This window comes from Lepidochelys kempii, chromosome 7 (genome assembly GCF_965140265.1).
Source record: "Lepidochelys kempii isolate rLepKem1 chromosome 7, rLepKem1.hap2, whole genome shotgun sequence".
Classification (NCBI taxonomy): domain Eukaryota; kingdom Metazoa; phylum Chordata; order Testudines; family Cheloniidae; genus Lepidochelys; species Lepidochelys kempii.
The window spans coordinates 98,672,175-98,697,554 of NC_133262.1; the positions used below are offsets into that span (position 1 = coordinate 98,672,175).

The 25,380-nt window shown below is 38.8% G+C and overlaps 1 protein-coding gene across 39 annotated transcripts in view; it reads right to left on the reverse strand.

The window, feature by feature from the left end:
* JAKMIP3 (Janus kinase and microtubule interacting protein 3) overlaps window positions 1–25,380 on the reverse strand; it is a 176,715-nt gene that overhangs the window by 49,300 nt on the left and 102,035 nt on the right. For 15 of the 39 annotated variants that reach the window (XR_012160036.1, XR_012160035.1, XM_073353994.1 and 12 more), the window contains 10 exons: window positions 24,023–24,238; window positions 21,971–22,090; window positions 19,191–19,337; window positions 18,053–18,184; window positions 15,920–15,955; window positions 14,348–14,407; window positions 12,710–12,838; window positions 10,200–10,328; window positions 4,985–5,068; window positions 169–231 (listed from right to left, as the gene is read on the reverse strand). Coding sequence is in view for 37 of the 39 variants with exons in the window: in XM_073353994.1 (XP_073210095.1) it covers window positions 169–231; window positions 4,985–5,068; window positions 10,200–10,328; window positions 12,710–12,838; window positions 14,348–14,407; window positions 15,920–15,955; window positions 18,053–18,184; window positions 19,191–19,337; window positions 21,971–22,090; window positions 24,023–24,238 (1,116 nt within the window). In the remaining 2 variants the exon portion in view is untranslated. The remainder of the gene's footprint in view (window positions 1–168; window positions 232–4,984; window positions 5,069–10,199; window positions 10,329–12,709; window positions 12,839–14,347; window positions 14,408–15,919; window positions 15,956–18,052; window positions 18,185–19,190; window positions 19,338–21,970; window positions 22,091–24,022; window positions 24,239–25,380) is intronic. The other 24 variants (XM_073353993.1, XM_073353989.1, XM_073354019.1 and 21 more) reach the window with 10 other exon arrangements.

The following is a 25,380-nucleotide window of genomic DNA, read 5'->3' on the forward strand; positions in this document are numbered from 1 at the left end:
AAACCGAGGCAAAACATTCATTTAGTTTTTGGACCACATCTAGATTATCTTTAATCTCCTTCCCAGCCACAGTACATGGCAGCCCAACCTCATCCTTCCTTAATCTCTTTTTATTTATATAACTAAAAACATATTAAATGTAGGAATAGAAATGCTGAGAATAAATACCTTTTCTACAAGTTCTTGATTTCTTCTATATAAAGCTTGCTTCTCCTCAATCCACTTCATGTCCTTAAAATATAAATGATTAATATTATAGGAGAAACTAACAGTGCTGCTATAATATATGATCATGTAATTACAGACTGTATCATAATGCATACACAGAAGCGGGCTGAATTGAAATTTAACAGGCAACCTTAATTCTGACATTTCCTTACTTTTCTGAGTGCTTGACTTTGCATTTTAAAGTTCTTTTAACATAGTATTTTGTGGTTTTTTAAAATGTAATTGGAATAGAAATACTCCAATTTTAAAAAACCATGAAAAATCCTGTCAATCAATGAAATGAATGATGATTGTAATAAAAGTGAGAAGTTAGACACCTCCATTGCAATAATTTAATAAACAGATCATAGCAGTTATTTTGATTTCCATGTTTCCCAAGATTAAGAAAGATAAATCATATTTTTAGATAGATGAATTATTTTATTAGATTGAAATGGGGAAAAAACAATTAGAACATTAGTTGCTCACTGAGACAGTGATGCTTTGGGCTGAGCTGGCAAGCAAGTGATTACTTATAGTTAAAGTTTGTAAATCCCTTTGAAAAGTGCTATGTGAGTGATTAATAATAATAAATATCTTCACAATTATTCTCTCAAGGTACCATATGTAGAGAATGTTTTGAACAATTAATTTTTCACTCTGCTGAAAATAGAAATCAAAATGTCTTTTTCCTAGAAAATTCAATTTTTTGTAATGATTCATTCCATCTTTTGAAGAAGTTTGAAACGGAATTATAATGATGGAGGACATTCCATCACTTATAAGACCTAAGGGAACCCTCCTCCAGCCCTAGCTGAAGGGATGGGGGATATTGAATAGAGGGCCATTATGGAAATTCTACTTCTAGGCTGGTGTAGCCAGTTCTCTTCTCCCTTCCCTGTCAGAAGGCATGGCAGTGGTTTGCTGAGTCCTCCAATTTTGGAAGATCCTGTTGAAACATTTACAGGGAGAAATGCAGGCAGATAGGATTCCAAAAGCTGAATAGCACAGGAAGAAAATGGGGAGTGGGTAATTTATCATTTTTCCTTAGGCACCTTTTAAAGGGCCAGAACATGGAGAACCTGTTCTCACTGGGTAGTCCACATGGAGGAGAATCACACACTAAAGATGTGCCCGGATATTGATGAGGGAGCTTTAGGGGGTGGAATTCTAGTTTATTGAAAGTTTCTCCAGGTTATTTCATATGGGGAGGGGTTTAAAACCCGTGAAAACTCCAGGGATGTAAGAATGCAATAAAGCCTGTAAAAGCCGAACCTGAGCTGCTAAAAGAATTTATGAATAATTTTATATTGATTTTTAATGTGACTTTTAGGACTCCCACTTATTTAGCCATTTGTTGATAGAAGAAAATTCAGCTAAGAACAAATAGATGTATTTCACCTTTCTCGTCATGTTTACCCCCACAGTTTGCAGATGTCATCCATTTCAACTGGGACCAAAAGTAGGATTTTACACAGAACTGTAATAATATTTAGTGCTCAAAGTGTGTTGCACTTTTCATTTTCAAAGTGCCACACAAACACTGGACCAGGTCACAGCTGGTGCAGAGACGGAGGCAGCCAGCACACCCCCACCTACATCCTTTAGAGTTTCCACCAGGAGAGACAACTAGATGACCATGTCAAGGCCCCAATGGAAATTTAAGTGAAGACATCACCCATCTGACTTACCCTTCCTCCTCTTCAGCCATCACTGACCTTTGGGCACCCTGGTAGAATTGAGGTGGTGGAGCCTTTCCCCATGCTACTGTAACACTAGATTAATCTAGCCCATTCGCTAATGAACCCTTGCAATGCCTGTGAATTATATAAATATTAGCAGCCTCATTTTACCAATGCGTAAACAGGTATGGGTTTGAGCCTAACAATTGCTGGGCAGCTTCAAGTAAAAGTAGAACAGTCTCAGCTCACATTGAAATCAAATGATTTGCCATATTCTGACTCAGATGCTCCTGGCTTCTACTTCCATTAACAGTCCACTAGATTTTGTTCCCCTTTTTGAGGTTTTGAAAAGAAAGTTGTGAAAAATAATTTTGTGTATCATCTTCTGGATTGGAAACGTAAATAACTAATGTGCTAGAAAGGCAGCATTTTTGGTATTTTCAATGGAGCTAGCCATCCATCCAAAGGAAGTATGGGCGTTTATTATCTGCAAGAATTCTAGATATGAAGATATTCATATTCTATAAATGAAGGTATATTTTTCACTGCCTATGGATAAAAGTGAGTAGAATGTATTTTGAATCCAGCACATCTCCAATTTTAGCTGCCTTTGGGTTCTCTTTTTCACAGCTCAACAGGCAATGGCAACATTAAGCATGCAGGTTCTGTACCAGCCTTGGGATTCAAGCTAGTGGGGATAAGAACGGCATGCAGAAGCAGGGACATATTCCAAGGCCAGAAAAGGCCATTATGATTATCTAGTCTGACCTCCTGTATAACACAGGCCATAGAACTTTCTCAGAATAATTCCTAGAGCATAGCTTTTAGAAAAACATCCAGTGTTTTCTAAAACACTATTTCACATTTGGGGACAATGTATACCTTCAAATCAGCGGCACTGCTATGGGTACCCGCATGGCCTCACAGTATGCCAACATTTTTATGGCTGACTTAGAACAATGCTTTCTCAGCTCTCGTCCCCTAATGCCCCTACTCTACTTGCGCTACATTGAAGACATCTTCATCATCTGGACCCATGGAAAAGAAGCCCTTGAGCAATTCCACCATGATTTCAACAATTTCCATCCCACCATCAACCTTAGCCTGGACCAGTCCACACAAGAGATCCATTTCCTGGACACTACAGTGCTAATAAGCGATGGTCACATAAACACCACCCTATACTGGAAACCAGCTGACCTCTATGCCTACCACTATGCCTACCTACATGCCTTCAGCTTTCATCCAGACCGCACCACACAATCCATTATCTACAGCCAAGCTCGACGATACAACCGCATTTGCTCCAACCCCCAGACAGCGACAAACACCTACAAGATCTCTATCAAGCATTCTTACAACTACAAGACCCACCTTCTGAAATGAAGAAACAGATTGACAGAGCCAGAAGAGTACCCAGAAGTTACCTACTATAGGACAGGCCCAACAAAGAAAATAACAGAACGCCACTTGCCATCACCTTCAGCCCCCGACTAAAACCTCTCCAACGCATCATCAAGGATCTACAACCTATCCTGAAAGATGACCCATCACTCTTACAGATCTTGGGAGACAGGCCAGTCCTTGCTTACAGACAGCCCCCCAACCTGAAGCAAATACTCACCAGCAACCACACACCACACAACAGAACCACTAACTCAGGAACCTATCCTTGAAACAAAGCCCGTTGCCAACCGTGTCCACATATCTATTCAGGGGACACCATCATAGGGCCTAATCACATCAGCCACACTATCAGAGGCTTGTTCACCTGCACATCTGCCAATGTGATATATGCCATCATGTGCCAGCAATGCCCCTCTGCCATGTACATTGGCCAAACTGGACAGTCTCTACGTAAAAGAATAAATGGACACAAATCAGATGTCAAGAATTATAACATTCAAAAACCAGTTGGAGAACACTTCAATCTCTCTGGTCACTCGATTACAGACCTAACAGTGGCAATTCTTCAACAAAAAAACTTCAAAAACAGACTCCAATGAGAGACTGCTGAATTGGAATTAATTTGCAAACTGGATACAATTAACTTAGGCTTGAATAAAGCCTGGGAGTGGATGGGTCATTACACAAAGCAAAACTATTTCTCCATGTTTATTTCCCCCTCCCCCCTGCCCACTGTTCCTCAGACATTCTTGTCAACTGCTGGAAATGGCCCACCTTGATTATCACTATAAAAGGTTTCCCCGCCCCACTCTTCTGCTGGTAATAGCTCACCTTACCTGATCACTCTCCTTACAGTGTATATGGTAACACCCATTGTTTCATGTTCTCTGTGTATATAAATCTCCCCACTGTATTTTCCATGGTATGCATCCGATGAAGTGAGCTATAGCTCACGAAAGCTTATGCTCAAATAAATTTGTTAGTCTCTAAGGTGCCACAAGTACTCCTTTTCTTTTTGAGGATACAGACTAACCTTTTCTTTTTGAGGATACAGACTAACACGGCTGCTACTCTGAAACCTGTCATATAGGTAAGTAAATCTGTGTAGTTCCATTGACTTCAATAGAGATATACAGATTTACATCAACTGAGAGTCTAGGCCCCAGGTAACAGAGTGTATTCCATGCCTGGATAAGCATAACTCTTTGATTCAGGTTTTTAGTGTATAATTTTCACATTCACATATTTAAAGTTCTCTTTGTGCAAATGAATGAATATTCACACGTTTTTCTTTCAGTATTCACTCAACCCTAGATAGAATGGATTTAATGTTCAGTTCTAATGAATTATTCAACTCATTTGTTGAATAATGTGATATTAATCTCTCCTAATCCAATGGTACAGAGTTTGAAGGGGATTCCCATAATTATGCAAGGGCAGTTAAATCGATTTAAGAGTGTCAATAACGACACATAACTGCTGCTTGATAGATGTATTTTATAATTAAAAGAGGGACAAATATTTTAGGAAGTATTATCAAAGTGATACTTCCTAAAATATTTGACTGTCTTTTATCATATATGACAGACTTTATAATGTGAGTATATGTTTCTTTTGCTGAAAATGTACAGAACAGCTAGTTATCCTTAGAGACTGCAGTAATGAATATTTTTCTCAGAGTACATTACCTGTCCCTGCTCAGCAAGTGCCTTTTCTAGGTCCTCTATTTGAGCTTGTGATCTGTGTATTTCTGCTTGGAGCTGCTCACGCGTCTGTAGGATATGAGAAAAGATACATCAAACTTTCTCTAAAAGCCAAAATGCTAATGTAGATACATCAAACACTTAAAATATATCAAATACTTATTAAAGAATTTTGGGGGAAGTAATTTGCAGTGAAGTACCTATAACAGGGCCAATCATTAAAAATTTTAAAAGGAAAACTTGTATGATGGGATAATAATTTTAAGATAGAATTTAAGATTAAAATGAACATCATCCAGTTAACTAGCCACTTAAACAGCAAAAGATGAATTGCTTCTTACATTCGAATATTTGTTACACTCTTGGTTCACAGATCAGAAGAGTTTTTGCCCTTATCCAGTTCTATCAAAACAGGATGTTTAAAAAAGCAAATGGAGTAACATTGAGATTTGTTTTCCCATAAGAATGGGAGGAAAGATACATTAATAGGCTGAGGGGCATGCTTGATTTCTACCTGTATTTTTGTTGTTTTAAACTGATTTAAAAGAGACCAACAAATACGATGGCACAAATTGTCAAAAACAGCCTCTACATTTATGACCATAATTTTGAGTACACAAATGTCTAACTGTACTATACATAGATTTCAAGGAAAAAGGCCAATGGAAACTAGTTCACAGTCCAACACCTTTCTGTAAATGTGATGTATATATTTTATGGAGAATAAAGCTAATTCTAATTCTTAACTATTTTTATACATAAAATATGGATGTATGGGTGTGACATACCAGGGTACAATCCAGGCTAATGAGTAGCTGTGTCATTCCTTTCAAAATGTAAATCACTCCCAGCTGTGTCTGTGTGTGTGCTGCAACCAATCAGCCATACCTGGGCTCTTACCGGCCTTGGTTATGCTACAGGGTGACCCCAACACACACCCCAGTCCTGTATTTTGCCCCAGAAACATATTTCCTCTATATACTGTGCTCATCACCATAGTATCTGAGCACTTGCAGTAGTGCCTTAAGCAACATGACTACACATCTGTCACATGTTATTTGTTCTCTCATCCTCTTCCCAGGGGAAAAAGCATATGCAGCTGAGTGTCTTCTTTTGGTAGGTGTGTCTTTTTAATAGATCCATTGCTGTGTTTATATTAGAGAAGGCAAGACCAAAGAAATGCTTTTTGCACTTGAAGTGGAAAGTGGTGAGGTTTGTGACGGTCCTTAGTTTTGAGGAGAGTTCATTACAGAGTCTTGGACTGCCCCCAGAAAAAGTTCAGTCTCCTTGGGGTGAGCTTTACTCTTATTATTGAGAGTTCCATTGTGTCTGAGGAGTGAAGTTGTTGACCACACTCTTTGTCCTGGAGCTTTGGATGATCCTTTAGATACTCTGGGCCCATACCATGGAGTGCTTTGAAGATAAGGACTGAAACCCTAGTCTAGGGGAAACCAAGAAGGGAGCAGAACACAGATTTGATATGTTCTTGGTAGCCTGTATTGCTCAAAAGATGCACTACAGCATTCTGAACTAATTGGAGTTTCCTAAATTCTGAAGGCTTGATGTCCAGTTTGTATTGTATTGATGTAATCCATCTGAGAGGTGACAAATGCATGTATAACTGAGACCAGGTCTTCATCCACCAGGAGGGGACAGAGTTTCCTAATCAAGAAGAGGTGGTAGAAAGCATTACTCACAAATGCTGATATGTGAGAGCTTGATGTCAGTGAGGAATCCAAGTATATTCCTAGACTATGGACTGAATTGACCAATTGTGAGTGTGTATCTTCAACCAAAGGAGACTGCACTGTGGTTGCAAGCTCTTCAAAATACTTGACTTTGCCCATCAGCATCACCTCTGTCTTGCTTGGGTTCAGCTTCAAGCAGCTGTTCTTTATACAAGTGCTGATCTCAACTGAACACTGGGCCATCTTGGTGGTAATGGTGATATGTGGTGAAGGATGGATAGAACTGTGCATCAGCTGCATATTGCCAACACTTGAGTCTTTGTGTCATCTGACCAGTTCACCTAATGGTTGCATGCAGATGTTGAAAAAGACTGGAGAGAGAATTGATCATTGTGGAACTCCACAAGTGCAGAATCTATCAGTGGAGCTGCAGTTTCCCATCACTATTTGTTAGCACCATCCTTCCAGGAAGGACACAACCCATTTTAGTACATTACCTTGGATCCCTGTCACCTCTTTTAGGTGAGACAGCAGACTCTCATGGTCAACAGTGTTGAATACTGCAGAGAGGTCCAGTAGGATGACAATCCATATCTGTCCTCTAACCAATTTTACAAGAGGAAATCATCTATCAGTGCCACTAAAGCGATTTCAGTTCTGTGACCTGGACTGAATCTAGATTGTGCCAAGTCTAGAACATTAGTTTTAATTAAATGACCTCGTAGTTGGCTTTTTGCTAGCTTCTCAACATACATGAAGGCAACTCTTTTGTTTATTCCTGCACTCAGTTTGGTTGAGAATATATATTTTCAGAGTAAGTGAATTTTAGAGCATATGTAGATTTAAAATCTATAAACAAACACATCTGAAAACAAAATTATCCAAATTCATCTCCTCTTCTGCTTTCATGCCAAGAGCTGAGTTCAGGGTTCACTTCTTCCTATTCAGCTGATGTCCCCACTAACAGTTAAAAAATAAAACAAGGACTATTGATGCTTACACTAAATATTAGCATTGCCATCAGGTCTTGCAGGCGCAACAGAGAGCCCGGAGCTGAAGTATTGGCAGGTAAAAAGTTTTTCAGTTTATGTTTTAAAGAAAAGTTACTCATTTTACTTGGAACAGAACTCTGGAAAGAACTAATCTCAACGGATACTTTACTGCTTCTTCCCAAGGCAATAGCAAAATTACCCAAGTATAAACGGAGAATATATTGTTTAACTGGAACTGGCAATTTGCAAATAACACAATCTGTGTTAAACAAGTTTACCATTAAGAGGAACTCAGTTGTAAAGCCATTGAGGGTTCTCATTGTACCCTCAACCTCTGCTTCAGGCAAGGTACCTTTTGGATCACATGATTACTCTGCTGAGAACAAGGGTAGCTTGGTGGCCTATAAATGTGATTGGGCAGGTTGCAGACAGCAGTAGCAGCATGAGGAAAAGACCAGTTCTGCTCCTTTTGCACCTGACAACCCCAATCCCAGGAAGTTTTCCCCACCTATAAACCTACTGAGGTAGTTAGTGAGGCAGGTAGTTAGCCAGTTAACACCGAAACCTTGTAATTATATTTTGTTTTGCCTTATTTAATTGTTTTTATTATCTGGGTGAATTTTCCTTCTGGTGTGTGGGGTTTTGTTTGTTTTGTATTGGGAAAAGTTGAATTATCTCATATTTGTAGTTGCTTCTTGTTTCACCATCACTTTCTTAATGTTTGCAACTTCTACCATGTCAGAGCAGATAGCAGGCAGGCCTTAAAGAAGATTAATTTCTAAAACTGTTTCACAGATCAAATAGAGTGAAACAATACTTATCTCTCAATCTGGCTATCTGAGAGACAAGGGATTAGTCTACTTGCAAGAATATTAGAGAACCCAGCAGTATAGACTGCTGTGGAATTGCCTACCCATTACTTTAAGTTACTTAGTGGAAATGAAGCATTACCTAGATGGCCAGGTCTGGAAAGCCAAAATATTGATTCAATCTTAGAACTCAAGCAGGGGAAAGTGGGGTTATCCATTTTGTGTTTAATTTGGTTATGGGTTGGGAAAGCAATCAGACTACCCCACTGCTGTAGGAAATATTCATGGTTGTACTAATATTTGACACTTTTATAATTTTAATAAAGTTATTGCTAATATGGCCATTTTGCCCTAAGACTGTGTTGGACTCTCCTGGAACAATGTGCTTATGAAAAGTGAAAGTGACTGCTCCATCACTTACATAATAGATTTAGAGCCAAATTGAGAGCTTGTAGGAGCACCTCCATGAATGAGATTGCATAGAGTGGAGGTCAGGGCAGAATTAACATGTACATATTTTGTTCTTTGTCCAAACCAGATATATTCTAATCCTTTCAATCAATTTTCAAATAGTAAAATTAAATGTGACTGTATTAATTGTCCTTCCAGCACTTTATAATGAATAATTTATTCATAATACAATACAGATATGTATTTATAATGTAAATTAAAGGAGGTAATTAGCTGCAACTACCTTTCTAAGGGGCCATCTGAGGAAGATAGGAAGGCACAATGAAATAATACATTTTGCAATTCAATTAAGAAAATGAAGCTCGTTTTGAACTATAAACCTTTTAAAAATGTTATGCAGAATCATGTAATCTCAGTAAATCCAGGTTTGAATTTTGGGCATTAACTATTTAAGAATATTGGTAATAGATTTTTACCGACGGGAAGCTTAATTTTCCATAAAATATTCTGCTTGACACTCTTGTAAGCTGATCAGTGGTATAAAAATATAAATGCATTAGCCATGGTTTCTTCAGCAACCAGCACTTCAGTGTAAGAGAGTGGAAATCTGACTGCTTTTAGAGACCATAAATTACAACACTGCATTTGAGAGAGCAGTGTAGACGCATTAGTTATTCACAGAAGACAATATTATGGAGAGACACTACCATGAGGAATATCAAACAGGTGTTTTTTCTGGCCACATCAGCAAGTGCCATGGATGATTAAAGGAAAACAAAGGAGGGGGGAAAAGAGAAGCCTCCTGAAAAATGTTGAAACCCAATTTAACTCTTTTTCAACTACTACTAACATACAATTGACTGTGCAGTACCCCTTCGTATCCTAGTCAAATTCTAATCTGACTAATTACTTTCACTCAATCTACAGTCTAGCTGCAATTTTATTTGGAAGATAATCTTCCCTTCTTCTCCTAAACTTCTATATACTGTTGTTGTGTTTTGGCCCAGAAATGGTTGGTGGCACAATCTCTGAGTTTACCCAGTGTATCACTTTGGAACCTATCATTGTGAAAGGCACTTTATAAACTTATGATTATATCATATATACATGCATATTAAACTACTGTTGACCAGATCCTCAGCTGGTGTAAATTGACATAGCTTCTTGATCTTCAATAGCATGACCCCAATTTACACCAGCCAAAGATCTGGTCCATTATCAGAACAACCTGAGCAAGTAAAATTAGAAAAATGTACATAATTGCAATCCTTTATTTTCACGTAATATAAGCCATTTAGACCTTAACTTCTCGTTCTGCATCCAATGTTCCTCCGACCTGTTCTTGCAACAGAGCATATGCTCGTTGCAAAGCCTGATATTCCATTGTCAACTGCCGAAATCTCAATTCTGTTTCTTCTTTGGCCATGCCCTGAAATGAAAAAAAAATTGATGCTTCCAAAACTGAAAGTAAAGAAAGCCTAACAGAAACCTATACGTATTTTCTATGAAGAAGGAAGTTGGTGGCATTAGAGCCAATAATTTATAGTACTTTTAAAATATGAGTTAGCAAGTGCTGTCCATAAGGTGTTCTTTAAGTGCTCTCTAGTTATTTCAATCTTGCCAGGAAAATATCACGTAGACACACTTCACTGAAATGCAAGATGTGTCTTTCAGAGTTAGCACTACTTGCCAGCACTGCTGATCACAACCATTATGAAGAAAAGTTCCTCCTTTTTGCAGAAAGATGCAGAGTATGTCATCCATGAAGCACTGTAACTGTTGAACCGACTCTCAATCACTGCACCACACACAGTCACCACTGGTGATGTGCCAATGGCATTTCTGAAGTAACATATGACATTTGCGTTGGTACTACGTTCTTCAAATGAGACAAAGACAAGGAATGAATAGTGAATGGATGACCTGATTTTCAGAGACACTGAGCATCCACAGCTACCACTGAAGTCAATGGATACGTCTACATTGCAATAAAAAAACACCATGGCACAGAGTCTCAGAGCCGGGGTCAACTGACTTATGCCCATGGGGCTCGGGCTGTGTGGCTAAAAAATGCAGCGCAGGTGTTTGGAGTTGGGCTGACGCCCAGGCTCTGACACCCAGCGCCCTCATGGAGTTACAGAGCTCAAGCTCCAGCCCGAGTCCAAACACCTACACTGCAATTTTTTAGCCCCGCAGCCTGAACCCTGCAAGACCAAATCAGCTGATCAAGGGCAACCTTGGTTATGCTGCTGCTGGTCTTTTATTTCAGTGTAGATGTACCAAATGAGATATGTGGATCTTCAGCACCTCTCGCTGATCTTCTTTACATATCCTGCTTTAATGCTGAACTACATTAGTATGGTTCATTAATATGATGAATTCCATATAAGTGAAATTCACTTTATGCAATAGCCAGGACTATTTTGAAGGCTTATATGCAACTTCAGTGGTGCACAGAACTTGAGCCAACTGTCTGCATGAGTGAATTTCATGCTATAGGAATAAGGAGAAGTATTTGCTCAATGTGTGTATTAAAAATGAATCAACAGATTCATGTTTCTCTCTCTCACACACACACTTAAATCGTGTAGCCAGCTATAACACGGATATGAATGATTACATTCCCTTCTTTAGAAATCTGCAATTCAGCTGTGAAACAGATGGTGAAGGGCTGATTGAAATGATGCAGGTATTAAAGAATCAGATGCTGTAAAAACATATTTCACTATCATGGGGCTTATTTTTTTCTATAGCAATGTTCTTGCTGGAGCCTAGAGACAGGTAATGGTCCATAGATCTGACATGAGATTCTGAAAACGCTCACTGACTTTATCTGGAATGTACTTTTGGGAATAGTCTTCAAAATACAGGTGGTATTTGGCCACTGGTGCCTGCCTGCAGTATTTCTTAACAGCTGCCTCTTCTTATTCTGACATCAGAAGCTGCAGAATGGCGACCTCTGTTGAGGGGCTGGTGAAAAGACAGAAGTACTTACAGAGTCTTTCTGCTGCCTTGGCTCACACCATGGATTTGGACAATTCCATTCAATATGGATTCGGGCTGTGCTCTGAAAATACACCTAAAACTTAGGTTGACCTAGTTATATTGCTCAAGGCTGTGAAAAATTTCACGCCCTCTGCAACACAATTAGGTTGACCTAACCTGCATGGTAGTCGCAGCTGAGTGGATGGAAAAATTCTTTAATCAAAGCCTAGCTACTGCCTCTCGAGGGGGTGAATTTACTACAATGACAGAAAAACCCGCTCTGTCACTGTCACGTGAACGTTGCAATGCTATAGCGGCGTAGCCTCAAAGCTGCAGCTGTGGCTCTGTTATGCTTGTAGTGCAGACAAACCCTTATGTCAAAATGTGAAGTCACTGGATAAGATGAATGTTGAGCTCAGTTTATACGTGAAGCTAAATATGCATTCAATCCCAATATGAATCTTCCCAGCCAAAACGCTTCATAAGGTCCGCACAGCCTTTTCAGTATTCCCACCCCTAAAAATCTGCTAAGCCCCACACTTCTAGGGATAGAAATTACATAAGGTTTCAGGGTTTTGCCAACAATAGTGGGTGACTAAGGACTTGCCCCCAAAAGATCAGCCTCCATGCATAGGATTAAGCTCATGATCATTTGACTACACCAGATTTTAGTTTTCTAGTTAAAGGGTACATCAATGTGGAGTTCTCCATAAACAAGGGCAGGATAATTGTCTTAATAATATGATCAACAATTCTGAGTTAGATATAAGAATACACAGGATAAATTTAAGTGTCATCACATATTCTAGGTTAATGAAAAAATACCTCTTCCAAGTCATCATCAGGAGTGCAAGGCGTTTGATCTGTTCTGTCAGTTTGATACGAGATAGAAGAACCATCAGACTCCAGAGAAGCTTCTTCATCATAGCCAAAAAATGTCTCCACAACCGGCTTCTGACCAAATGACAATGTGTAAGTGCAGCTGAACAATGCAAATAAACCTTACAATACGGTATAGCCAGCTGAGCCCCTTAAATGTCTGAAAAACCCTCTGATGAGCATCTCCAGTAATTCTGAAGCAGAGTGTGGCTTAAACAGAAAATTTGTATTCTAGACTTTGTACTCTGCTTCAGCATACGGCGATATGCTTTTCAAAGTGTGGTTTCCCTCTATTTGTTTTAATGAACTCTCTCAGGGGAAAATGAATTGTTCTCACACTAAAATATCAGGAGAGTTTCCAATCTGTTACTTATTTCTAAATACAGAAGTTGCTTCTTTATAAATTGGTGGTAAACTTTTTTTAGACCATCCATAATGTTCTAGTAAAACTGTATGTTGCTTTAATTTGCTGAGTGGGTTATTTTATATGTTATTTGGAAGCATGGAGTCCTCTCTTAGAAGTGCTTTGTCATATTTATTTTATTTAGTTTGCTTCAAATTTTAGGCAGTATGTAGTTCTTTAGCCACATCATCCATTCCCCCATCCAGCTGTATGTGTTTGTGTACATACATACCAGCACATGCCTAGCCTTGTACAATTAGTCTGGGATTTGTTTGGCCCACAGTAGTTAGAGATTGAATTTCACATAAAACACAAGGGCCACTGCTCTGATTTACACCTTCTGCAACCCCACTGAGGCTTTGACCCTTCACCTAGCGTATAGTTTACTACTAATTCCGCTCCTTGACTTTTCACCTTCTCCAACCACTGCACAAGTACATTAATTATCCATCAGACAGACTCTGTCATTAATATTGCCTTCTTCCATCCCACTGAGCACTAATTGTAATGCTGCTGCTGCTGCTTATGACAATCATTTTTGTGCATGTCGCTCAATTTTATAATGAATTATTTATATCTGACATGAATTTTTAGGCACTGTTGTAAAAAATGAGTTAACTTTATGATTTTCTAATTCACAGAAGCTGTCTACTCTATACACAAATTGTCACTTGTTATTGAGTTCCTGAGGGATGCTCAAACTATGCACAGTACAGTTTGTGTTTTAAAGCACACATATTAAAAAGCAAACAGTGTGCAGTTTAAACAGTTGACTTCCTATAGCACATGTATTATATATCAAGGATGAATATTACCAACACCAAGGGTGAAACTGGGGGTGAGAAAGATGACAATGGTCTTCCATCCTCCACCCACAAAATCAATCTACACATTCTTGTTTTAGATGACCATAAAAATCTATTTAGGATTGTTCTTAAACTGCTTGACCTACACCAAAGACTCAAAAGTCACTTCTAAGTTTGAGTCAGTTTTTGCTTGCTGAACGCTGGATCCTTAAGGTGCAATCCTGTCCCCATTGACCTCAGTAGAGCCAGCATGCACCCTTGCTGTCAGATTTTGAGAGTTGCTGAGCACTTGTATCGACCATTGATGTCACTAAGCAAGATATTGTGCTCATCAGCTCTATACAAATAAATATAGATTTATACTTTATTTTTTACCTTAGGGAGTTTTGTCATTTTCTTCCTTTGTTTCCTATACCTTAAAAGCTTATCACGTTCCTGGAAAAATGAATTTGATACATTTGTTAGCTAATGTCAGTGTTTTATCTTTTAATTGCTCTGTGTAAATGTTTGCATTATCCTTCAAATTGGCCAAAAGTAGTTTCAGTACCAGCCATTGCATTATAATGCAATGAGAAATAGACAATTTTTCATCAATCAAATACTAACTGCTCTCCAAAATATTGCAAGTTTGTAGTCAGAACATATCAGTTGTTTGAGTCTATAGATGAAAATCCTGACTGCTCCATACCATACATGACATCCTAGGCCTGATTTTACAGAGGCTCCATGGGCAGAACACTCATTGAATTCTGTGTTATAGAATATCCTGGCAGTATTGAGATGCAGGGGTAAATACTGTTTGTGGATGTGTGCATGGCTTCCATTATTTTCAAATGAAACCATGGGCACTTGTCATCTGACCCAACTGCAGAAAATTCAGGGCCTGATTTTCAAAAGTGCTGAGTTCACATAACTTCAGTTGACCTTAACAGGAACTGTGGGGACTCAGCATCTCTGAAGATCAGGCTTCAGCTTTTTCTGTTATCAGGAAGTATTTTTATTCAGTGGCTATTATGAAAGATCTAATACTAGTGGTAATGAATTTTAACACATTATGAAAAATGTTTTGTTCTGGGGGATTAACAAAGAAAAGCCCCAATATTGATAAAACAATACAGGTTAAAAGAAAAGACCAATCCCTATTATCCTCCAGCTCATTCATTTCCTAACAGGATTCAAAACATATTATGGGACAGATTGATCACATATTCTTATTGCTGCTGACATCATCCCCAGTAATGAAGATTGTACAAACAGAAAAATAGTGCCAATAGTTTTGTGAATGGCAGACTAGAACAGAAATCACTTTTCCTTAGCTTCATTGGCTTTGTTGTGCTGACAGCAGTGAAAACAGACTTTCGTCAGTAAAACTTAGCAGGTGTGACTTGCACTCAGTAAATGCCCATCTACAATAGCAAAAGGGATCCTTAGCTGATAGCAGTGGGTCCCATTGCACAGGTTCTCAATACGCCAGTGTGGCTAGGACAAAACTATTTTCAGGCCAATTGTAGAAAGCATGACTGCTGCTTGGTGGAAACTGTCCCTCTGGGTTTTCAGCTCAGGAAGCACCTCTGTATTTTAGGGGTTGAGGCTGCCAAGTGGATGCACTAATTGGTGCATTGTCTGAGCAACTGCCCGTGCTGACTTTTTAGGCTGTACTTTCTTTTCATAAAACCCACAGGTGAAAGGGAAGTTGAAACTGTTTTCCAGTATCACAATCTTACTCCCACCTCAATGAATTTCTGCTGCTAGGGTCTTCATTGATAGAATCCCTGGGTTAAATCTAGCCTCTGAATATAAAGTAAATTCATAACAAATATTACTTTGAAACACTTCATTAATACCAGACAACATGAGATGTTGCAGCTGGTCTGCATGATCTCAAAGAACCACTGTCTAAAATATACAAAGAGGAACAGAGTGAAATTAAATATATGCCTTACTTACTATTACGCTCTTCACATAGCCAGCAGTTTCAAGGGTCTAATAAAAAATAATTAGAGAATGTCATTAAGTGCAAGGTTTCAGAGTAGCAGCTGTGTTAGTCTGTATCTGTAAAAAGAAAAGGAGTACTTGTGGCACCTTAGAGACTAACAAATTTATCAGAGCATAAGCTTTCGTGAGCTACAGCTCACTTCATCGGATGCATTCAGTGGAAAATATAGTGGGGAGATTTTATATACACAGAGAACACGAAACAATGGATGTTACCATACAGACTGTCACAAGAATGATCAGGAAAGGTGAGCTATTACCAGCAGGAGAGTGGGGTGGAGGGAAACCTTTTGTAGTGATAATCAAGGTGGGCTATTTCCAGCAGTTGACAAGAACAGTAGGAGGGGAAATAAACAAAGGGAAATAGTTTTACTTTGTGTAATGACACATCCACTCCCAGTCTTTATTCAAGCCTAAATTAATTGTATCCAGTTTGCAAATTAATTCCAATTCAGTAGTCTCTCATTGGAGTCTGTTTTTGAAGTTTTTTTGTTGAAGAATTGCCACTTTTAGGTCTGTAATCGAGTGACCAAAGAGATTGAAGTGTTCTCCAACTGGTTTTTGAATGTTATAATTCTTGACGTCTGATTTGTGACCTGATCACTCTTGTTACAGTCTGTATGGTAACATCCATTGTTTCGTGTTCTCTGTGTATATAAAATCTCCCCACTGTATTTTCCACTGAATCTTATGCTCTGATAAATTTGTTAGTCTCTAAGGTGCCACAAGTCCTTCTTTTCCTATTAAGTGCAAGGGTATACATTTTATTGGCTTTCTACTTAATTGCACAGCCTGTTTCCACACTTTTTTTTAAAAAAAGTATGAATTATTTTAGTTGTAATACAAGACACAAGAAATCTTTCATTTATTCAGGAAAAACCCCCACAATGGATGTGACAAGGCTGGCAAGTGAGAGCATTCCATTCTGTGTGGCTAACATCCTGTCATGGTGCTACTTTAAAGCTGTAATCGGTATTGCAGTAGAATATTATTTAACTGGATTCTGCAGGCCATGCCTAGGTTTAACTCTCATTTGCTGTAACTGGAATTTTACCTAGGTAAGGACTAAAGACTGGGACCTTTTAAAGCTAAATTATCCCCTCCAACACTGCCTGTAGAGGGGATAAAACCTGGTGGATCCAGGAGGAGGGATGTGGAAGTTTGGAGGAGTGCTACCTTTACAACATCATTTAGTTGGGGATTGGTCCTGCTTTGAGCAGGGGGTTGGACTAGATGACCTCCTGAGGTCCCTTCCAATCCTGATATTCTATGATTCTATGATCATACTGCTCTTTCCCTGAGGAGGAGGGGGTGAGCCAGGAAGACACTCGCTGTCTATGGAATAAACACTCCTCAACCCAGAGGGATTCCTCACCCGAAATTTATGCTGACTTGAAATTCCCTAATGTCCCTGCCCAAAGTGAAAAACTCTGAGTAAAAACTCACGGAATTTACAATTCCCAAAGCAGCATTAGCTCATGTAGATGACCTATGGTCCACAGTTGTTATAGAACTGGCTTTGGGATGTTTAAGAAAAATCTGCATAGCATTTAAAAAAAATTTACTATGAAGCTTGCTTAAGGATCCATTCAAGATTTTATTTTCTCCCCCCACACACCTGTGGGCTGGAGCCTCAACTTTGCTGATCACAAGAAGCATTATTAAAAGGAAATTATTAAAAGGAAAACAAATTTTAAAAGATTTAAGCATCTTAAAATAACCCTAAAACATTGGAAAATATTCCCTTTCATAAGTCTCCTGTTTTTAGGCATGATCTTGTTCCCATTGAAGTCAAAGAGAGTTTTTCCATTGACTTTAATGGGATTAGGATCTGGTCATTAGTGTGTTTCCCAGAAAGCTCAGAATAACTGAAAGAAGCTCCTTTATGCAAATGTTGAGCTGAGTGTAAGGGATCTTTCAAATAATGTTCCACCTATTACTTTAGGTTCAGTTCCATTATAAAGGGAAGCCCATGGAAATCATCACCGTATGTTTGTTGACAACACAAGCTGTTCCTGCTTGCTTGGTGTCTTCTTTTCTTTTGCTATGTCCAAGAGCACTAGGAAGGCTGTGCTATTTGATTACCTTAGAGAGTTCGTCTATGATATTTTGCTGTTCAATAATTTGTAACCTCAGAAATTCAACTTCTCTTTCTTCTTGACTCTGGTCAAGATCATTTAAAGAGCTTGGTCTCCTTATTATCCCAGCCCTTTGTCTCTGGAAAAAAAAACAACACCACAGAACAAAATTGCAAATGATTAAAAGTCTTTGCCAACGTGCAGCATATAATCCTTCCCTTTCACAACCAGTAATTCATCTGGGCTATTTGCTAAAATGATGGTGATTCTCTCTCTGCCTCCCCCACTTCCTGCCCCAAACAATAAATCTAGGTTGGGATTCTAGCTCCTCAGGCCAGAAAAAACTAGAAGCTAGGGCATCAGGAAGGCATCATGCTCATAGTCACCAGAGAGCAAAGTCAGTTTGCATAGCTCTCATGCACCATCTGGTAGCCCACTGAGGACTTAGATTAACATAAGTCTTGGAAAGGACAGTCTGTTCAGCTTTATATCGCTGAAGGAGGAATTTAAAGATGTGGCAAAAGAAATCCTAAATGGAGGTTAATTCTTTTCTGAATTGTTCCCATTATCTTCAGCAGGACAGGATCTGGAGAGTGTGAGAGAAACTGAACTTTAAGAAAAAAGTGTTTTTGGTCCTGTTGCATGCATGTAATCTCTCATTTACTCAACTACCATTAATGTTCAACTTTAAACATAAACAAATAAAAATATTGAGTCACCGGTGCAAATTTCCAAATCACTGGAAGGCAGTTGTGATACAAAAATCACAATTCAAGTGACATCATTTGCATCCCTATTCTCCTGAGTACTGCTGAGCATTCAGCTGAATCAAAATATAGGCATTTTACTATTTTATTATAGCTCAGAATTTTTTTTTTTAAAGCTAAAGTAAAACATTTCCTGAACTGTTTCTTGACCACTTTCCCACTGTATAACTGGACCATCATCGGTTAATAAGCAAAAGCCATAAGTCACTTATTATGTATAACATAATACCAGAAAAAACACTTAGAACAATGAAAACACTTGTTTAATATCCTGCAAGCTTGTGATGATATTTTTGTTAAATTCCTGATTTCCTCAAAACTGTATATATTAAGTTATTTGCTCTTCTTATAGATGACAGTGGCAAGAGGGAAACCTACCATTTCTATGTTCTCTTGTGTTACAAATTTTAATTTATTTTCCATTCGACGTAAGGCATGGGATAAATCTTCATTCTTCCTACTGAGACGCTTATTTTTGTCCAGGAGAGGTTTATACTGACTTTCTGCTTCTCTTAGACGTTTTAACTGAAATATTAAAAGAATGCATTCACTCAGTGTAGCGATTTCTATTTATCACTTGAAAACATAGCAATAGAATGTATGAAAACTCAAGTCATTTTACTACCATAGTAATAGAATTCACTTCCAATTTTGAAAAATGCAAATCAGTGTCCTCTTGGATTCCTAGGTTCTGTTCCTGTCTCTGCCATTGACTCACTGTGTGACCTTGGGCAAGATGCTTGACCTCTTTAACTCTCATTTCACCCATATACACAACCCTCTCACTTGCCTACACACGCAAACCCTTCATTCACATATCCAGTGAAGTACTGGGGGTTGAGGGAAAAATATGTAACAGGGCCAGGAACAGAATGACAGCAGCAGTTTTTTAAATCAGGTCCCCTCCAATTTCTGTTAACTTGGGGCCTGTTCCAAAGCCTACTGAAATCAATTGAAAAATTGATCATGTCCTCAAGGCACTCCATCAGACTGTCTTCTGCTGATCTCATGAAGGTGCCAGGGATTCAAATGTATCTGTCCATTTGATTTATCTATCTAGGTTCTTACATGGCACCTATCACTCAACATTATGAATACAGGCACAAGACATTTATATTTCCCTCTCCTTCTTCTGGACTTTGGGTGTATTTTGTGTGTTCCTTTGTGTTGTTATTGTGGGAAAATTCTTCTCTCTGTCCCCCAACAGGCCAGAGGAGAGAAACCTGGGTTAGAGATGTCAACTCTCACCCCCGGGGGAGGGGTGGGGAGGGTGGGGGGCAGGGAGGGTTCAGAAATTCTTCTTTCCCCTCCTCACATCAGAGGTCATTGGAGAGGGTGTCATCACAGGATTGCACTCCCTCCCCTCAGCGGGCAGGGAGTGGCTCAGCCTGGCAACTCTGGGCACTGGATGCTTGGTAGAGTGAACAGGAGGCAGGATCTGTACTCTGCTTGCTGTGCCATTTCTAGTACTGGAGCATACAGAACAAGCTGAGCACATATCAGTTCAAGCTCAGCCCAGCAGCTCATACTGGGCACTGACCTGACTGAGCAAATGCTAAGTTATAACAAGGTGACATTTTGACAGTGCCTCTTTCAAGAGTTTTTAAAATTCATTATAAGTTAAAAACAACAAAACCTGTCGCAACCTGAGACTTTTTCTAACACTAAAACTGTCAATCCTTCATGCGTAAAAGCCCACTGTAAGGCTGAGACCCTTTAAAAGGGCATAGTGTGAACATACTGCAGAAAAAAATATACTCCTACTGATGTATTTAATTAAAGGTTCCACTGGAAAAAAATGCCAACCAATATCTACTTAAAAATAAAACAGGGTTCTTTGTTTTATGAACTAAACATATTGTGGCAATGTTATGTTATTGTATGGAATACTATCAGGCGTAAAGGAAAGAGAGAAGCCAAATGTCCAGATTTACAGTGTTAGCAATTTTGTAATCTAATATGGATGCTATATGTAACCTCAGATTACACTGTTGAATTGCTGGTCTAATATTCTCCATAATTCAGTCTATATGGAGTTTTCCTGCATGGCACCAATACTGTAAAATACATTCTGTGTTTGACAGCATACATACCATTAACTAGCAAATCTTTAAACAGCATTCTGTATGGATGCCACAGCAATTTGCATTTCAAACCCACGGCGGACAAAGTTCAGCCCTAGTGGAATTCCATTGCGGCCCATAAAGTTGTACCAGAGATGACAAACGATGTTCTACATACGGTGTTCTCATTTTCAGTAAATCTAATATACCCACTGTGTATTTTTAACTCAAAAGAGATTAGATTCTACAAGTATGGGCAATCAATAAGAAGGAGCAAATAGTTTGGATAATATGGGCCTATACAAATCTTCTCCCAAAACCTGAACCAAACCCAATCCTGAATCCAAAGTTGCTGTTTTTTTAGGCTTACACATCTGCCCTTCTTCCATCAATTTTGTATGTAACTTAATTGCCTGGAAAGAGCAGTGGAAGTGCCAGAATAGGAACATGGCATCTACTCCTCAGGATTGGGGCATTGGTTCATCATCTCTGAAATCCAAACTAGGACAGTGGCAAATGCCTGATGCTTCAGAAGAAGGGGGAAAAAATCCATAATACATCTGACCAATTTTGCCATGTCATACAAAGGGATAGGACAGTGTGGGATGGGGCGAGCTGACCAGGTTATGAGATTTGATTAGCCCTTTACAGGAGACAGGCATGGCTACAGCTGAATGATTGGTTTTAAAATTACCCCTTAATTTTGAGCTAGAGTACTTGATTCTGTGACCTCTTGCAGTAGTGAATTTTATGGTGATAAGCATTTCTCATGGTTTTTTCTGCCAGGTGGGAAGCACCTCTAAGAAGCTGTGCATTTTTGCTCCCACTTTCACAAATTCAAGAGCCTCCATTCCGCTCTTCAGGTCTTCCATGCTGCCTGGATAATGTCCCCATTCACTCTCTGGGGATCAACTGAGAATTAATACTACCTAATGCTTGAATCTTCCAAAGCAGATGTTCTTCTCTTACTCTGTAAATATGTTCTGCATATGAACCGTGATAAAGGAGTTTAATGTCTCTAGTGAGTGTCCCCCTGCCAGTGCAAATTCTGATACACATTCTTTTCCTAATAGTGTAACGGTAGTTCCTACTTACAAGCTCATTTCTTTCTTCTGACAGCAATGCATTCCGATCTTCCAGCTTCCGGATTATTGCACTTAGCTCAGCAATTTTAAGTTGGAAACGCCGGGCATCTTTTTCATCCAGCTGCTGTTCCTAAAACAAAGACCGACTGCAAATAACTGTTCATAAAATCAAACTTTTTCAAAGACAACAACTTTGCTTTTGTCTGAATTCAACTATTTCTGACTGATTGCACAGGAGAATGTAATCTGTGCCCTAGTACAGGGGTTCTCAACCTTTTTCTTTTTGAGGCTCCCCCAACATGCTACAAGAACTCTACGGCCCACCCGTGCCACAACTGCTTTTTCTGCATCTAAAAGCCAGGACCAGCATTAAGGGTTAGGAAGCAGGACAATTGCCTGGACTCCATGCCACAGGGGTTTCCACAAAGCTAAGTTGCTCAGGCTTTGGCTTCAGCCCCAGGTGGCAGGGCTGGGAGCCCCGAGCTTCAGCCCCACACAGCAGGGATTCAGCTTTCTCCCCTGGGCCCCAGAAAGTCTAACACTGGCCCCCCACAAAACCTGCTCATAGCCTCTCAAGGGCCCCAGACCTCTTGTTGAGAACTTCTGCCTTAGAACTGAAACTGCAAGATGAGACCAACAGAAAATTGAAAGAGCAGAAATGTAAGAAAGTATGCAAATGCAAAAGTATGTATATGCAAATACAGAATCACAAATGTTAAACTTGGAAACATGAGAGACAAAAATTGAAAACTAAGGCAATGTTTCCAATATATGCCACTGTTGAAATGAGTATTTCAGACATGTGACTCACTCTAAGTAGTCTGTTATAGGGAAATTATATTTATAAATACTGAAAAATAAATATAGAAAGTCCATGCAATTATACTATTGCATAAGTTTCTCTCCTATGAAGTTGTGGCCCTACTGTAGCTTCTAACTGGTCAGTCATAAAGGTTTATGCTTTAATCGACCAAAAAGTGAAAATGTTTAAATCAAATTGTAAATGAATACAAATATAAGAAGACATGGTTTTATTCTTCTAAATCAGAGAGCAGTTACATTATCATTACAAAAGTTATAGGATTTTTTTTCTTTCACTAGCATTATTCCAATGTTTGATAAAACTTAAGTACAGAACTTTAATCAGAGCAAGCAAATTAAAGTCCATGATCCTAATGGAAATTTCAGAAGTTCTAGGATTCCTCATTCAACAGGTGCAGGAGAGGCTCAGAATAAAGGATAAAAGAGATTTTCTTGTTTGTGTTTTCTATTATCTATACTTTTACTGAGAAAATTAAGAACTGCTGCAAAATAAATCTTGATGAGAATCAACAATGAAAAAAGTTAACATATGTCACAGACATATGAAGTCAGTGAACTGAAAATTTTTACTATTAGCAAATTAATGCAGAAGCAGGAAGGTGGCATAGTTGCATAGAAAGCCAATATAAAAAGGTGACAAATTTAATGCCATAAGATATTGCATAATATGAAAGAAACAGTGGAGAATAGGTTAGTAGGTATTTAGTTCACTTCCTAGACCACTGGTTGAAAGCAAAAGCTCTTTAGCAGGATGTAAATATTAATAATAGAGATGTTCTAGTAGGACTAGAATACCCTGTAAGCTTGCATGCTGTTGGTTACACTACCTTTACTGATTTCCCTTTGTAAATTGTTCTTCTACATTTGCTTACAACACATACTGTTAGTAGCCTGGAAAACTAGCACACATACATTACTAGAAAAGCATTTGCATAATTTGTCAGCAGATACTATGTCACACTGTCAAATTAAGGCAGGTGTTTGAAGTCGGATACATTTTAAAAAACTGAATATTTCACCTTGCTAACAAAAACCAAACTAAACCAAAAAAGCAAAAGCTTTCCCATGATCAGATTTTATTTTAGTTTTAAAGATCCCGCTATTGAATTGCCGCATTAAAAGAAATCTCCTTGGTTTGCTCTGTACTGCTATGGGAAAGCTGTTGCTTAAATGTGCACTCATCAAGATTTTTGTCATTTTTTGTTTGCTTGTTTAGGTGAAACCACGTGAAAGTGCTTACGGGGCTTCCTGAATGATCTGAAGCGTCTCCTGCACCACTTGCATAAGGAAGTTCCCGTTTGGGGCTGCTCAGATGTCGATCAGACTCTTTGATCTGGGAAAGTTGTTCATCTAAAGCCTCCTTTTGGAGCTGAAGTCTCTGAGCATGCCCGGCTTGAACCCCTAACTCTCTTTCCAGCACGTAGACTGCTCTGTCTTTAAATTTTATCTCCTCCATCTACAAGGAGAACAAAATACAATCACACAAGCATGCATGTTACAGGTCTCTGGTTACCATGGAAACTGGCAGCATCACACTAGCACAGCATCTTGGACTGTACCCAAAGACAACCATATCACAGTCAAAAAGAAAAGGAGTACTTGTGGCAAGTTAACCTTTCCTTTTCTTTTTGCGAATACAGACTAACACGGCTGTTCCTCTGAAACATATCACAGTCAGTTTCACAGATTTGACATTCCTTAACAAGAAACAACACCCTTTAGAAAATAAAATAGCAATGAGTGTTACAGTGGCCACATGAACAGAATTGCTTAATTGCTTTAGTAATATTGCACTTATTATTTCTACACTTTTAACCACTTTGGGAGCCATCCAGCAGAAATGATCATTTTGTACCAAGAGGTTCTCAGCTACTGTATATACTTATTGTTATTGAATTCTTAGTATCAGGTCCCAGGTGCCTTTGACATAGAGATGGGTCCAGATCAATGCTCAAGAACCCACCCAAACTTTGCAGAGCAAATGGTTTGGAATTTATATCTGGGTGCTAATTTAAGAGCTGGACCCTACCTGTATGCTGGGCTGGATATGAAACAACCAAATTTTGGGATTGGAGGGAGGCCAAAAGATTAAACCCCCAAAGTTTGGAATTTTGAAGGTTACAATCTTATTTACTTTAAGGATTTAATTTTACCTTTGTGCAGAGGACCAACCATGCATTACTTTATAAATAACAATTCTTCAAGAGCAGCCTGAATAGCCCTTTTGTGATTGTGATAATATACACTACTGTAATAGAACCGCAGCACCTTCAACAGTTAGATTACACCAACATCCATTACATGTGGAAATACAAGATACTACACTCACAGGTTACATGGTTGTCAAATATGCTTGTAGATAATGAATCGGTGTGGAAAAAATTAATCATGACAACTTCCTAAAACAACCATATTGTTCCTAACTTCAGATAGCTATTATCTTTGTAGTGCTTTAAATACTTCTGAAACACTACAAATGTAAATGAAACAAGCAGCTTTTTTAACTGTGAGCTGTTCATAGACAGAATGCTTTCCCCTTAATGGGACAGACAGTAAGAACTGGGCAGTCTACTCACTTTTTTGTTTGTTTTGTTTTTT